Source organism: Bidens hawaiensis, unplaced genomic scaffold (assembly GCF_021521415.1).
Source record: "Bidens hawaiensis isolate Kalapana, Puna unplaced genomic scaffold, B.hawaiensis_p1.1 tig00005823_1, whole genome shotgun sequence".
In the NCBI taxonomy this organism is placed as follows: domain Eukaryota; kingdom Viridiplantae; phylum Streptophyta; class Magnoliopsida; order Asterales; family Asteraceae; genus Bidens; species Bidens hawaiensis.
In genome coordinates, this window is record NW_027491384.1 from 963828 (window position 1) to 978791 (window position 14964).

At 40.6% G+C, this 14964-nt stretch overlaps 1 protein-coding gene across 1 annotated transcript; it reads left to right on the plus strand.

The window, feature by feature from the left end:
• Window positions 1-12413: 12413 nt before the first annotated feature.
• Window positions 12414-14762, plus strand: LOC143630777 (bZIP transcription factor 68-like). Its single transcript, XM_077099692.1, has 7 exons — window positions 12414-12440; window positions 12727-12846; window positions 13635-13694; window positions 13789-13863; window positions 14258-14347; window positions 14437-14496; window positions 14586-14762. The coding sequence occupies exons 2-7, from the start codon at window positions 12763-12765 to the stop codon at window positions 14760-14762; spliced, it is 546 nt and encodes a 181-aa protein (XP_076955807.1). The 5' UTR covers window positions 12414-12440; window positions 12727-12762.
• Window positions 14763-14964: the final 202 nt, after the last annotated feature.

The window sequence follows — 14964 nt, forward strand, 5'->3', positions numbered from 1 at the left end:
TAGGGGTTATGGTGGAATACGGGATTGAAATACGCGATGAGATAAAGATTTGTTGGAAGGACAATGAGTTTAGTGTGTGGATCATTGAGGAATCAGGGTCTTGGGTGCTGGACGGTGTTGGGAAAGTGGGCAGACTGGAGACTGGAAGTGCTGATATGAACTCCGGGACGTCGCTGGTTATAAATAAGGGTTCAAGCCAGACGGATAAAGAAGGGCATGACCAGGAATTAGAAGAGGGATCTATGCATAGGGAAGTTGCAAAAACTATGCATGGGTAAAGGGTTAGTAATGATGATGAGAATGGTAATAGATTCTTAGAAAACTCAAAGAAAAGGTGGTGGGAGAAAGAAAAATAAATGTAGAAGAAAACTGGACCCAGATTATTCCTATATTTTATCTCTATCAGCTGAAAATAAACTGGCTAGGAAAAGGCCCAAAATGATTACCCTTTTGGGTTAAATGAATTGTTGGGCTTGGATATGTCAATCAACTGGGGCTCTTCTAGTGATCTGATTATTGAGAACCAGCAAAGGGTTAAAGACTTTTGACCTAAACAAACAAATACCATCTTGTTCCATTGGAGAGGCAAACAGAGGGGGCACTGATTTGGGGGAAATGGTCACTGAAGGGGAGAATTCTAAAGAAGACGGTGATGGTAAAGGGCTGCCGATGGTCACTAGATGTAGCAATGAAGTAGAAGTCAATATTACTTTTGGAGATCGAATTGGAGCAGATTTGTTTGGGTTAACAAATAGGTGGAGGCGTTAATCTTGGAAGAAGGTATTGAAGTCGGGGTCTAATGAATTTTCTCTCAGTTAATATATGGGGGTTGGGGGCGGTCAGGGAGGATCGTAAGTTGGATTGGTTAAAAAAGTTGAATGACAAAGAATATATTTCTTTCATGGCATTATAGGAAACTTTCCTAAAAGGCTTAGATGACTTCCACATGTCTAAGCTCTGGGGTACTTCGTCATTTTGGGTTGATTGGGTTAATTCTTCAGGCAGATCTGGCGGGCTTATTCGTGTCTGGCATTGTGGATGCTTTCAGATGCAGAATACTATTAAAGATTCTAATTTTCTCCTCATTCAAGGGTTCGTTAAAGGTAACAATTCTTTATGCAATTTCTTGAATGTGTATGCTCCCCAAGATATAGGAAAAAAAAAAAGAAAGTTATGGGAAAAGATCTTGCTTCTTAAAGCGTCGAATCCAGGAATCTAGTTATTGATGTGAGATTTCAACACTGTTAGATGGCCTAAGGAAATAAGGAATTCTCGGTTTGATGCTCTGAAACCAAAGGATTTCAATGATTTCATTTTTGAGGCAGGCCTGAGAGAATATATTAGGAAAGGGTTATCGTTTACGTTTAAAAGAGGTAACAAGCTTACCAAAATCAATCGGTTTCTGGCTTGCCAAGAATTCATTAACTCCTGGGCAAAAGCGGAGGTTCGTTCACTTCTCGGCTTGCTATAGGATCATAGTCCTATTACTATGATTTGTAGGAACGCCAATTTCGATCAGAGGCCGTTCAGGTTTTTAACTCTTGACTTGATAGACTTGATTTCTGTCGAAGCACGAAATGAATCTGACCTGATCCATGACGATGTTTCCACGGATTTTCGAGATGAACGAACCACGTCTTGATCTTCTTCTCCGGTTGCTTGAGACCTGCAATGGTTTTTCGGGGGTGTGGAGGTGACTGCTAAGAAATCTCAAAGATCTCTTGTTTACAGACACAAAAAAGTGGTGGTGGCTCTTATTGAGCATGACCCTTTAATAAGGAGGTGGAGACCTCCTTATATAGAGAGCCTCATGGCCACCATCATGATACCCTAATGGGCCTAGCCCAGTTAGGGTTACTTCCACAAAACCCCCTCAGCCCAATAACATTGTATTAGTCCATATAATAAAATAAGCCAAACATAATAAATTTAGGGTCGTAAAACCGGGTTTAATACCATACCCCTACAAGCCCCCCAAGTCCAGCGTTGCTCCTCGGCGCGCAAGCGTCTAGGTGGAGCGCTGGACTTTATGTGGTGTGTTAGGCCATGAGGCGGTTTTTTCCCTTTTCTTCGGCCTTGTCTTTATTGTCTTTGAGTTTTGGGAGGTTTTCTTCATGATGGTGACATGTTGCGGTCCTTGTGATAATGATGGTGCCCTGGCATAAATAAGATATAGCACGCATCATAGTGGCGCGAGGCCTGATAAAATATGGAGCGCGCATCTCGATAATAATGTAACATAACTTGCGCGCGAGGCAGCTTACGAGTTATGAGAATAATAAAGCCTGCGCGCGAAGCGACTTACGAGCTATAAGAATAATAAAGCCTGCGCGCATGGCGACTTACGAGCTATAAGAATAATAAAGCTGGCGCGCGAGGCGACTTATGAGCTATAAGAATAATAAAGCTGGCGCGCGAGACGACTTATGAGCTATAAGAATAATAAAGCTTGCGCGTGAGGCGACTTACGAGCTATAATAATAATGGAGCTTGCGCGAGTTGCGGCTTACGAGCTATGAGAATAATAAAGCTTGCGCGCGTGGCGACTTACGAGCTATAATAATAATGAAGCTTGCGCGAGTTGCGGCTTACGAGCTATAGTAATAATGAAGCTTGCGCGAGTTGCGGCTTACGAGCTATAGTAATAATGAAGCTTGCGCGAGTTGCGGCTTACGAGCTATAATAATAATGAAGCTTGCGCGAGTGGCGACTTACGAGCTATAATAATAATGAAGCTTGCGCGAGTTGCGGCTTACGAGCTATAATAATAATGAAGCTTGCGCGAGTTGCGGCTTACGAGCTATAGTAATAATGAAGCTTGCGCGAGTTGCGGCTTACGAGCTATAATAATAATGAAGCTTGCGCGAGTTGCGGCTTACGAGCTATAGTAATAATGAAGCTTGCGCGAGTTGCGGCTTACGAGCTATAATAATAATGAAGCTTGCGCGTGCGCGTAGACTGTGCGTCATGCGACGCGCGCAGATGTTGCATGCGCGTGCGCATAGGCTCTGGCTTTGTGTTATGCGCCACGCGCAGATGTTGCATGCGCGTGCGCGTAGACTTTATGTCCCGCGCCACGTGCAGATGTTGCATGCGCGTGCGCGTACACTTTATGTCATGCGCCATGCGCAGATGTTGCGTGCGCGTGCGCGTAGACTGTGTGATATGTGTGAGCATGTGGCGCGAAGCCGTATGGGTTTATGAGGATTCCCAACCTTTAAGTTTGGCGCTTGGCCTGATGGGTTTATGAGGATTTCCAACCTTTAAGTATGGCGTGTAGCCATATGGGATATTATGAGGATTCCCAACCTTTAAGTATGGCGTGTAGCCGTATGGGATATTATGAGGACTCCCAACCTTTAAGTATGGCGTGTAGCCATATGGGATATTATGAGGATTCCCGACCTTTAAGTATGGCGTGTAGCCATATGGGATATTATGAGGATTCCCAACCTTTAAGTATGGCGCGTAGCCATATGGGATATTATGAGGATTCCCGACCTTTAAGTATGGCGCGTAGCCATATGGGATATTATGAGGATTCCCGACCTTTAAGTATGGCGCGTAGCCATATGGGATATTATGAGGATTCCCAACCTTTAAGTTTGGCGCGTAGCCATATGGGTTTATGAGGATTCCCAACCTTTAAGTATGGCGCGTAGCCATATGGGATATTATGAGGATTCCCAACCTTTAAGTATGGCGTGTAGCCATATGGGATATTATGAGGATTCCCAACCTTTAAGCATGGCGTGTAGCCATATGGGATATTATGAGGATTCCCAACCTTTAAGCATGGCGTGTAGCCATATGGGATATTCCAACCTTTAAGTATAGCGCGTAGCCATATGGGATATTATGAGGATTCCCGACCTTTAAGTTTGGCGCGTAGCCATATGGGATATTATGAGGATTCCCGACCTTTAAGTATGGCGCGTAGCCATATGGGATATTATGAGGATTCCCAACCTTTAAGTTTGGCGCGTAGCCATATGGGATATTATGAGGATTCCCAACCTTTAAGTATGGCGCGTAGCCATATGGGATATTATGAGGATTCCCAACCTTTAAATATGGCGTGTAGCCATATGGGATATTATGAGGATTCCCAACCTTTAAGTATGGCGCGTAGCCATATGGGATATTATGAGGATTCCCGACCTTTAAGTATGGCGCGTAGCCATATGGGATATTATGAGGATTCCCAACCTTTAAGTTTGGCGTGTAGCCATATGGGATATTATGAGGATTCCCAACCTTTAAGTTTGGCGCGTTGCCTGATGCGCGCATGCACGGCGATGGAGTGGTGACTCGCGAGCGCGCGTGCATGGCGGAGGTCTCTTGCGCAAAACCCACATGGTGGTTTCCGCGGTGGTTTCCACGGGCGCTCACGCATGTCGGCGGAATGATGACCCGCTGGCGAGCATGCGTGGTGGCAGTCTTCTGCGCAAAACCCACATGGTGGAGGTCTTTTGCGCGAAACCCACGTGGTGGTTCTCGCGGCGGCACATGCATGGCTGCGGAGTGAGAATCCGCGGGCGCGTGTACATGGCGGCGGAAGTCTGGTAATTTCTGGATCTGCAATTTAAGAGTTAGATCTGCAATTTTAAACCTAAAATCCAGGTCTGTAATCTAGATCTAGATCTGTAAATCAGATCTAGATAGATCTGAAGCTCGGAGCAGATTTAAAACCATCACAGATCCGGAGACTTGATCACTCGAGTCAGGCAGTTTCTTTTTGCACAGATCTGGAAGCCTCTTTTAGATCTATGGATCTTTTTGAGCTTTAATAGAACAAGCCTTGAAGCCTTTTTCTGTAAACTTCCAGATCTGGGTTTTTCCTGGGAGAGATCTGACAGCCGAGATGAAGATCGAAGGGTAGTTCGTTGCCGTCCCACGGATGGCGCCAATGTCGAAGCACGAAATGAATCTGACCTGATCCATGACGATGTTTCCACGGATTTTCGAGATGAACGAACCACGTCTTGATCTTCTTCTCCGGTTGCTTGAGACCTGCAATGGTTTTTCGGGGGTGTGGAGGTGACTGCTAAGAAATCTCAAAGATCTCTTGTTTACAGACACAAAAAAGTGGTGGTGGCTCTTATTGAGCATGACCCTTTAATAAGGAGGTGGAGACCTCCTTATATAGAGAGCCTCATGGCCACCATCATGATACCCTAATGGGCCTAGCCCAGTTAGGGTTACCTCCACAAAACCCCCTCAGCCCAATAACATTGTATTAGTCCATATAATAAAATAAGCCAAACATAATAAATTTAAGGTCGTAAAACCGGGTTTAATACCATACCCCTACAATTTCGAAGTTGTTATTAAGGCCTATACCAAGGTTGGAGACCCAGATATTGTGCTGACTAAAAAGCTCAAGTTAATCAAAGAAGAAATTAGAAGTCGGTGGAAGATTAAAAAGAAGAGGAATGGGCCGAATCGAATAAAATCCTGGAGGAGTATCATAAGTTAGAATAAGTTATGGAAAGTAGGGAGCTAAATGAGGAAGAATGGTGGGTTAAGATCGAAGGGAAAAAAGTTGTTGGAAATTGAAGATCTTCGTAAGAAAGACATTATGCAAAAGTCGAGGATAAAATGGGCTTCGGAAGGAGATGAAAACACCGTTTCTTCCATAGTTGCATTAATATAAGAAAGCTTAGAAATTTCATTCCCGTCCCGAGGCGGAGGTTAACTGAAATTGGTTAGTAAGCCGAAACTAATAAAGAAGGAAGTTTTTCAGTTTTACAAAAGACGTTTTCAAGAATCTTTCCCAAATTAACTGCTATTAACATTGATGATTAGTATGTTAAACTGAATCGACAAGAAACTGAAATCAATGAGTTCCCTAGTTCAAACTATAAAAAAATAATTATTTTTCTAAAACACGTATGGGAAATATTTGTACATTTTAATAAACAACAAGTATTTTGACCCCGCTTTGCAGGGGCGGTCAATTCGATCAAGCAGTTAACGATTGGTCAATTCGAGCCATTAACGGTAGACTAAAATTGGTGAAGCCACCCCAGCGCTATCGCCGTCAAGGGCTCATAATTGGAACCGGGCAATGGTAGCCGACAAATGAAAGTAATTTCCATTTATACATGTTGCTACTAAAGTGCTGCTTTTGTTCCTTTTGCTACCGCTACAATATGTTATAAATCAAAGTTCTTGTGATAAACAATTAATCAGAGGCAACAAATTCTTGTTGTAGTAAATACCTTTCAGTTTATGAAAGAGCATATACACAAGATATGAAACTTACACTAACTATGCAAATAGTCTAAGCCCAAAAAAGCATAGGCACTCAATTGAAACACCACACGATATCTTTGTTGGTCACATGTTGTTGAAATTACATGGTGCAAAATCATGTTCCCGTAAAAACAGATCAAAGGCAGTCTAAACCCCGCACCGATAGACGATTATTACTATAGGCTAAGATACATGATCTTCACTGCCGTTATCAACGAAACCGACTCAAAGGCACAATCACAATCCGATAAACAATAGCAAATGAATCTGGCAACAGCGTACTTGGCCACCAGGGTAGTCAAGTGGCACACAAAATAGATAATTGTCAGCCACGATACAATCATCATCGGTCAACGATTCCAAATGATTCTGGCAAGGGTCTCAACCAACACATAAAATAGACCACAATAGGCAGTCGCCATCAACAGACCACCGCCACGAAGGGTTTTGACGTAGTGGTACCCGACAACGATGACCATGGGTACCACTACGTCAAAACAACATAGGTTCCCAAATGGAATCCGACCACCACAATAGTAAACCACCACACCCAATTTCGGGTTTATACCAAAAAGACAGCGGCGTCGTGCCGACACTCCACCTCGGCAACGGAAGCTACAATGGTACTTACACGACGGTAGTGGTTGCCTGAAGATGAAGTAGAGAAAGCGGTTTTGTAAGACACCGTCACCGCTATCCGCTGCCGCCACAACCTTTAGGACCATGGGCAACAACAGAGCAACACCGTGCTTTCTCTCAGTAGTAAACGATGAAGAAAGTTGTAGTTTACGGTGATGTTATACCGGAGACGAGATGTGAAACAGACCATCCACAGAGAGAAACAAAATCTCAGGTGAGAGAAACGGAAACGAGGGAGATAGAGAGATATATATCTTATAGAACAATGAGTCACCAACTGACATGTGAAGCGGTAACTTGTTGATTTGATGAATAGTGTTTTACGAGTGACTGACATATTTTGGTTTTTAATATATATATAATGACACGCCCGTTAGTCTACACCGTCATTCCCACTTTGATGAGAAGGTAAAATAGTTAGGTAGCGTTTGCTATGCAAGAATGACAGGAGGAATAGAATGATTCATTACGTGGGAATGAAGAAAGTGGTGTTTGGTTGCTCAATGGAATGGAATCAGCCATTACACATGGAATCCCATTCCACTAAACCATTCCTTCACCCCCCCCCCCTTTTCATTCCATTCCTCTATCACCCTACTTTCTCAACACCACCATCACCTAACAACAACCACCACCACTACCATTGCCACCACCACCACCACCGTCGCCACCACCTCAACCACCACCGCCACCACTTTACCACCCGCGCTACCATCGCCACCTGACCATAACCGTCACCACCATTGTCGATGTCTGACCACCATCGCCGTCGCCACCACCCTACTATCGCCATCACTACCAATGCTACCACCGCCACCCTAGCGCCGCCACCACCACCATTTTTGTCGCCGAAGCTACCACCACCACCGTCGCCATTTCCGTTTTTCTTTTTTTTGTAACTTTTTTTTTTTGTAAAAAAAATAAATATCTTTGAGTTCATTCATACAATTTTTTTTGAGATACCAAACAACATAAACTAAGTTTTCATTTCATTCCCATAGGTTAACCAAACAAGACAAAGGACTGGTAATGATCCATTTCATTCCCTTGTTCATTCCATTCATTCTCTCATTCCATTCCCTCTTCATTCCATTACTTCCAACCAAACATACCGGTGTGAAATAGAAGGTTGGGCGTTTCCTTTCACTGGAATGGAATTTAGATGGAACTGTATTTGATTTTCATTTCTTAGGGTGTTCGTTTCGATGGAATTGGAATCTTAATTCCATTTTGCGTGTTCGCTGCCAAAGAATTGGAATTAGAATTCAATTCCTCCAAATTCCTTTAAATAAAGGAATTCCAAATTCTTAAAAAATGTGGAGGAATTCAAGTAAATTCATTGGAATCTTTGATCGGTCGACTAACATGGTCACATCGGGTGTGTTCACATTTGGGTCGACTCTCAGGATCGATTCGCATGCGGGTTTGGCGCCCAAAATCGGTTCGACGACTGGGGTCAGTTCGCATTCGGTTGGACGCTTTCGCTTTGGTTAAACACTCTGGATCAGTTCGCATTCGGTTCCACGCTTCATGTTAAAATGTGTTCGGTTCGATAATTCATGTCAGTTTGGTTCGACACTATGGTTTTGTTCAGGTTGATGCACCGGGTTAGTTCACGTTTTGTTCGACACTTTCGCTTTGGTTAACATTTATAGTCAGTTCGCGTTCGGTTCAACGTTCTGCGTCAAAGTGTGCGCGGTTCGACAATCTGGGCCATTTCCATTTAACGCTTTGAGCCAATTCATGTTCGGTTTGACGTTCTCGCTTTGTTTAACACTCCGGGCCAGCTCACGTTCGATTCAACGCTCTGCGTCAAAGTGCGGGTGGTCCGATCGCTTTGACTTTTCGGGTCAGTTCGCATTCAGTTCAACGCTTCTGGTCAGTTCGGTTCGGCATTCCGGGTTAGTTCGCGTTTGGTTCAATGTTTTGAGTCAGTTCGCATTATGTTTGAAACTCCATGTCAGTTCGCGTTTGGTTTGACGCTCCGTGTCAGTTCACGTTCGGTTCGACTATCAACCCGAATTCGACCAGTACCGTCGACACGACGTGTAACCGAACTTTGACTCAAACGCGATCTGGATCACCGACATAAAAGCACCCCGGTACATCGGCTCAAAAGCGACCCGATTCGTCGACCCGAATGTGACAAGACCGTCGACCCACAACGTCGGCCTGAACGCGACACAGAACACAGACCACGACTGTCGACCTCGACCCGAAAGTAGTCCCGGACGCAAGACAAACCATAGGCTCGGTCGGTCGACTTGTAAGGCCTCGGTCCCGGTGCCCTACATTATTGTTGGAGTTACTCATAAACACAGTTCTAAATACAACAGTGAATAAAAACTTTCGCGGAAACATTAAACTTCAACCATATATTACATAATCGTTCGAATCTTATCTTAACAATCAAACATTTGTCTTAAAACATAATAAAATATTATATTAAAACATCAAAACATTTTTCTCAAGATGCCCGCCTCTTCAGTCTAATATCATGTGTCTTCCTTAAAGCTAGTTGTCTTAGTCTATTTACATGTGTGCATACTAAAAGTCAGTTATTCTGAGTAAGTTCTAGTTAATCATGTATCATACATTATATTCACATGTATTCGAAGATACTCATTTCTTAATTAACATGTTTGTCTTTTTTCATACATACATACATACATTCTTTCATACTTTAACTTGCATATCGCATGCGTAACTACCTCTACTTTTCAAGAGCCTTTCGCCACATAACCTCACAGATACTATAAGGATCTGGTCCCACCAATCACCATCACATATATTATAAGGGTCTGGTCCCCACCATCACATATATTATAAGAGTCTGTTCCCCACCATCACAGATACTATAAGGGCATGGCCCTTCTTTTCACACAACCATACAACCATTAGGGCTGTTCAAAACCGGATATCCGAACTTTCGGATATCCGAACCTTGGATATCCGAATATCCAAAAAAATAAAAAAAAATTGTGAGGGAGGGACTGACGGAGACGGACGATGGTGGTGCTGGTGCTACCGTGAGGGTGGGATGGACGATGGTGGTGCTGGTGCTGCCGTGATGGTGGGATGGATGGTGATGGTGCTGCGACGGTGGTGCAGCTGCTGCAGCTAACGTGAGGAGTGAAGACGGAGGGAGTGAGGGTTAATGTGTGAACATTGAAAGAGAAGAAGAGGGAGTGAGGGTTAATGAGTGAGGGTTAAAGTGAAGACGGAGGGTACTTGGCTGCTGCATGTGTTATGTGTTTGTGTTTGTGTTTGTGTTGTGTGCGTTATAAGAGAGAGGGTTTTATATTATATATGATATAAAATTAAATTAAAAAAAAATAAAATCAAAATACCGGATAATTCGGATATCCGAAAAAATCTGAAAACTACTATCCGAATCCGAATTTTCAGATATCCGGGATTCGGATATTCGGATATCCGGGATTCGGATATCCGAAAATTCGGATAGTTCGAAATGGATAGTCAGATAATTCGAATACGAATTCAGATTCGGATAGTTTTGAACACCCCTAACCACCATACATTCATTTCATACATTTAGTTATATACTTTCTCGTACATTTCATGTACATACAATTAACTCTTTCTATATCATTCATATATCATTCATGGACATTCATATAGCATACACTTACCACTTAAGGTAAGAGTATTGACTAAACACATAAGAGTATGCACACAACCCTGAAAAAAATAACAAGGAAGGGGTTAGAAACTCGGATGGATCCTGTTTCTCTCTGAGTTAACTGTAACACCTCTTTTTAGCTGTGCATGGCTAACTGTGTAACAATCATACGTAATAATTAACTACTCCTAATCATATCGTATTCTAAGTTAGTGGAACCCTTAATGAACGGGGTCTGGGGGTACGCCCCTGGCAGCAGGGTTCTAGGGGTGGCGACCCATAGCAGGGTTCAAGGGGCAGAGCCCCTGGCTGGGGTTGAGCTAGCTTGGAAAATATTTATTTTCATTAATAAGCGTTTATTAAAAAATTATTCAAAAAATTATTTTTTAAACGAATTGAGTTTCATTTGAATCGAGTTTCTTCTAATGGAATCGAGTTTTCATTCGAATTGAATCGAGTTTTCATCCCAATCAAATCGAGTTTTCATTCTAATCGAATCGAGTTTCTCGTTTCATTTCTATTGAATTTGTTTCATTTCGATTCAATTCATATAATTTCGATTTGATTTTCCTTCAAACGAATCGATTTTCTCAGGAACTCGATTCGAATATGGTTTTTCATGCCTATCCATTCTAATTACTTTCTTACATCCCATTATGCCCGTTTTACTGATGAAACAAGTTTTGGGCCATAACAACTTCATTTCTTACTTTAACTTAGTTTGAACGTCACTAGTTCGTCCCGGCTCATCCCAAACTACTTGTTTATTACAAAGTTTACGCTTTTCTTAGACTGTAAGGTCCGATTTGGCTTAGTACCAAATCTTAAGACAACTCGACCCGTCAAAAACGTACCTTTTTGGGTTCCAATTTGGTTCAAATATGGACCAACACGTGTATCTAGACGTGTTTTTTGTTTGTATATGGAAATCAGCTGCAAATCACACTCTTCCTTGCTCGGATATGGATCCAGGATTAAGGAGAATGTTTGTGCGTGTTTTTGAGTGTAAGAAGGCAAATGTTGAATGATGGTTTAGGGTTTTAGGGAAGTTTAAGGATGTTTAAATACCCCTAAGGCCCATCGCCATCGCGTATTCCATCTTATACTGTCCAAGGCCACACTATATTATTATTATTTAAGTTAACTAAATAATAACACACCATTAAGTAAACAAAATTCTTTTATTTATTATTATCAATCGTAGAATGTTACATGACTCAAACGCGATCCGGTTTCTTGGGGCTGGTTGGATTCCGATTTATTTGTTAAACGAACACACAAGAAGGGAATTTGATTCCGATTCCTATTTATGTTACAATGTTTTAGATTCCAAATTCAATTCTTTCCAATTTCAAATCCTATGCGAATTCTAATTTCATTACATTACATAAAACGAACACAACTTGACTTAAGGGTTCGTGGGTTATAATAAAAAAATACAGTTTTCTAAGAAGAGTAAGAATAAATCTAAGCCCTTGGATCTATGATCAAATGGTTGAGATTGGTAGTTTTTAAAATACCAAATAGTTTACTAAGATCTAGGATTTAGACAAAATAGTTTCTTAACTCTAAATTTTATGTTATTTTTACTCTTATTACAAAACTATGTCTTTTAGTACCAACGGTTAAAAAAATATAAAAAGAAAGGTTTACCCTATCCTATAACGACACCCCATAGAAAGCACATGCGTCCGTACAAATGTAGAATCCACCGTTGAAACAAACCAAATTACATTACATTACAGTCACAATCACTTGAAAGCTCGCGAGCGCCTTCAACCAATTCGATCTCTCTGCAAAATACCCCCTTTTTATATCATTATTATTATTAGGGTTTTGGTTTGAGTCTGATCTAGTCATTAATCTCCCTGTTTCATTAATCCTTTCACCTGGCTTTTCGGTAATATAATAAATTTATTATTGTCTTTTCTATTCTACCTTATCATTTGTTCAAATTGGGGGAATTTATTACAGAATTTTAAATAAAAATGTTTGCTTGGTGTGTTTTTATCTTCCAATTTGTTATGTCATGTTTTTATATGTGAATTTGGGGAAATCCCAATTTATGTGATTTAGGTCTTCTTTGTCTTTCCATAATATTATTTTTTTCTTTTGTTGCTATATATTCTCTCTAGTTTATATTAATTAATGTGTTTGTTTTTAATATGTTAATAGGATGATTGTAGGAAGGATACTTATAGTGGTGGTTGTTTGAGTATTTAATGGGTAGCAGTGAGATGGAGAATAAGTCCGCCAACGAGGAGGCCAAAGACACAACAAAGGACCCAAAGACACCAAATTCCCAAGTGCGCTTCTTTCTCTTTGTTCGTTTTATAGATTTATAGATGCGTCGTTGTATACATGTTCTCCATGTGTGTATATGCAGGGGTGAAGCATAGTGAGCCCCCCCCCCCTGTTTCTTCGCACAATGTTGTAAGTTTAGTCGTTTTCCGGCCGGAAATTTTTATACGAAGTGTAAACTTACCTGTTTTTGATCAAAAACTTGAGATTGGACCCCCCTCGTTTATGAATTTTGTTAATACATTTTGTGTCCGGCTCACCAGGCGTTCTTGTCCAAGCTTTGCCACTGTGTATATGTATATACACGCACACACATACCCATATATATGTGTGTGCCGGTGTGTATTGGGTTAGGTTTACTGAAAAACACTAAATTTTTGCAAAAACAAATCTTTATCATTTAGTTTTTTGATCAGTGGTTGTGGTTCATATGTTTAAAATTTTGTACTTTTTAAATACAAGCATGTATGTTATGTACACAAAAACAATCAAAACAATTTCTTCATTTTTTTTTTTTAATTTTTAACACTTTATCTACTACACATGTGTAGGTAATATAACCTACACATGTCGTGCAGTTTCCATGAATAGATAAAATTTGTTCATACACATTGCGTTTCATTCATTTCTTATATTTTTAAATAATTGTAAGACTGAAAATATGAATGATATAGTTTGTTCTGTGTGGCCTCGCAAAAAACTGTGTTGTGCCTATTTATGTATATGTATATATGTTGGTAGCATGTGCTCGGATAGTATGTATTTATCTTTTCTTTATAAATACTTTCTTCAGGAGCAGACATCAGCTACTGCCAAGGGTACGGTGGTCAATCCAGATTGGGCCAGGTTTCAGGTTTTGTCTCAAAATATTTGAACTTTTAACAAATTGGTATTTTTAAGATTTGAGATATTTTACTAATCCTAGGTTTTATGTATACCTTGAACAGCCTTATCCTCATATGCCTCCTCCTGGGTTCATGGCATCAAGCCCTCAAGCTCACCCCTACATGTGGGGAGTTCAGGTACTATTTTGCATATATTTTCAGTTTTTATCTTCAGTTTAGGTTGTTAGCTTGGTTAATATTATGGCTAATTGAAATTTGTAACGATGATGATTATTTAAGCACTTAATCTTTAAGATAGAGTGGCAAAATGGGGGAGTTGAGTAACAAATGAGAACAGTTAGCTTATTATTATGAGTGGGTTTGCCCGCAGATAACTTGAGACACTAAATATCTCCACTACATGAATGTCACATTTTTCTTGATGTTCCAAATATGATGTTATCATTGTCTTTAACGTTGGTCTATCATTCTTGTAGCTTAAAGTTAATATCATTACATACTCACATCTGAAAAATACTGCTCGTCATAATCCCCCCTTGAATTTATTTCTGTTTTCTGATATTAATTGCAGCATCTTATGCCTCCGTACGGTACTCCACCTCATCCATATGTTGCCATGTATCCCCCTGGTGGCATTTATGCTCATCCATCAATGCCTCCGGTATCTTCTTCTCATTCATAATATTAATTTGATACCTTTTTTACCCCCTATACAACAATTATTATAAAATTTGGTATGCATTTACTCAGGGATCATATCCATTCAGCCCGTACGCAATACCTTCTCCAAATGGTGTTGCTGAAGCTTCTGTAAGTTGCCTGAGTATATATTATATATTGACTTTTTTAATTTAAAACGTAATTTAAGTTTATGATGATAAAATTGTTATTTTATATAGGTGAATACTCCTGGTGATACAGAAGCTGACCGCAAGTCACCGGATGGGAAGGAAAAGCTTCCTATTAAAAGGTCAAAAGGAAGCCTTGGTAATTTAAATATGATTACTGGCAAAAATAATGAATCAAACAAAGCAGGTGCTAATGCTAACGGAGCTTATCCCAAAAGGTGTGATTAGTAAATTCTTTAAGTATTATTACTTTTATTACTTTTTCTAATGTTTGAAAATTGTAATTGGATTTTCGTTTTTCAGCGGTGAAAGTACTGCTGCAAAGTATTTGTTTATTTAGAAACCAGAGATAGAGAAGTGATTTTAGTATACTCTGATAGTTAAGAAGATTACATAGCCTTCAGTATATAACTGAGCTTGTCTAACAACC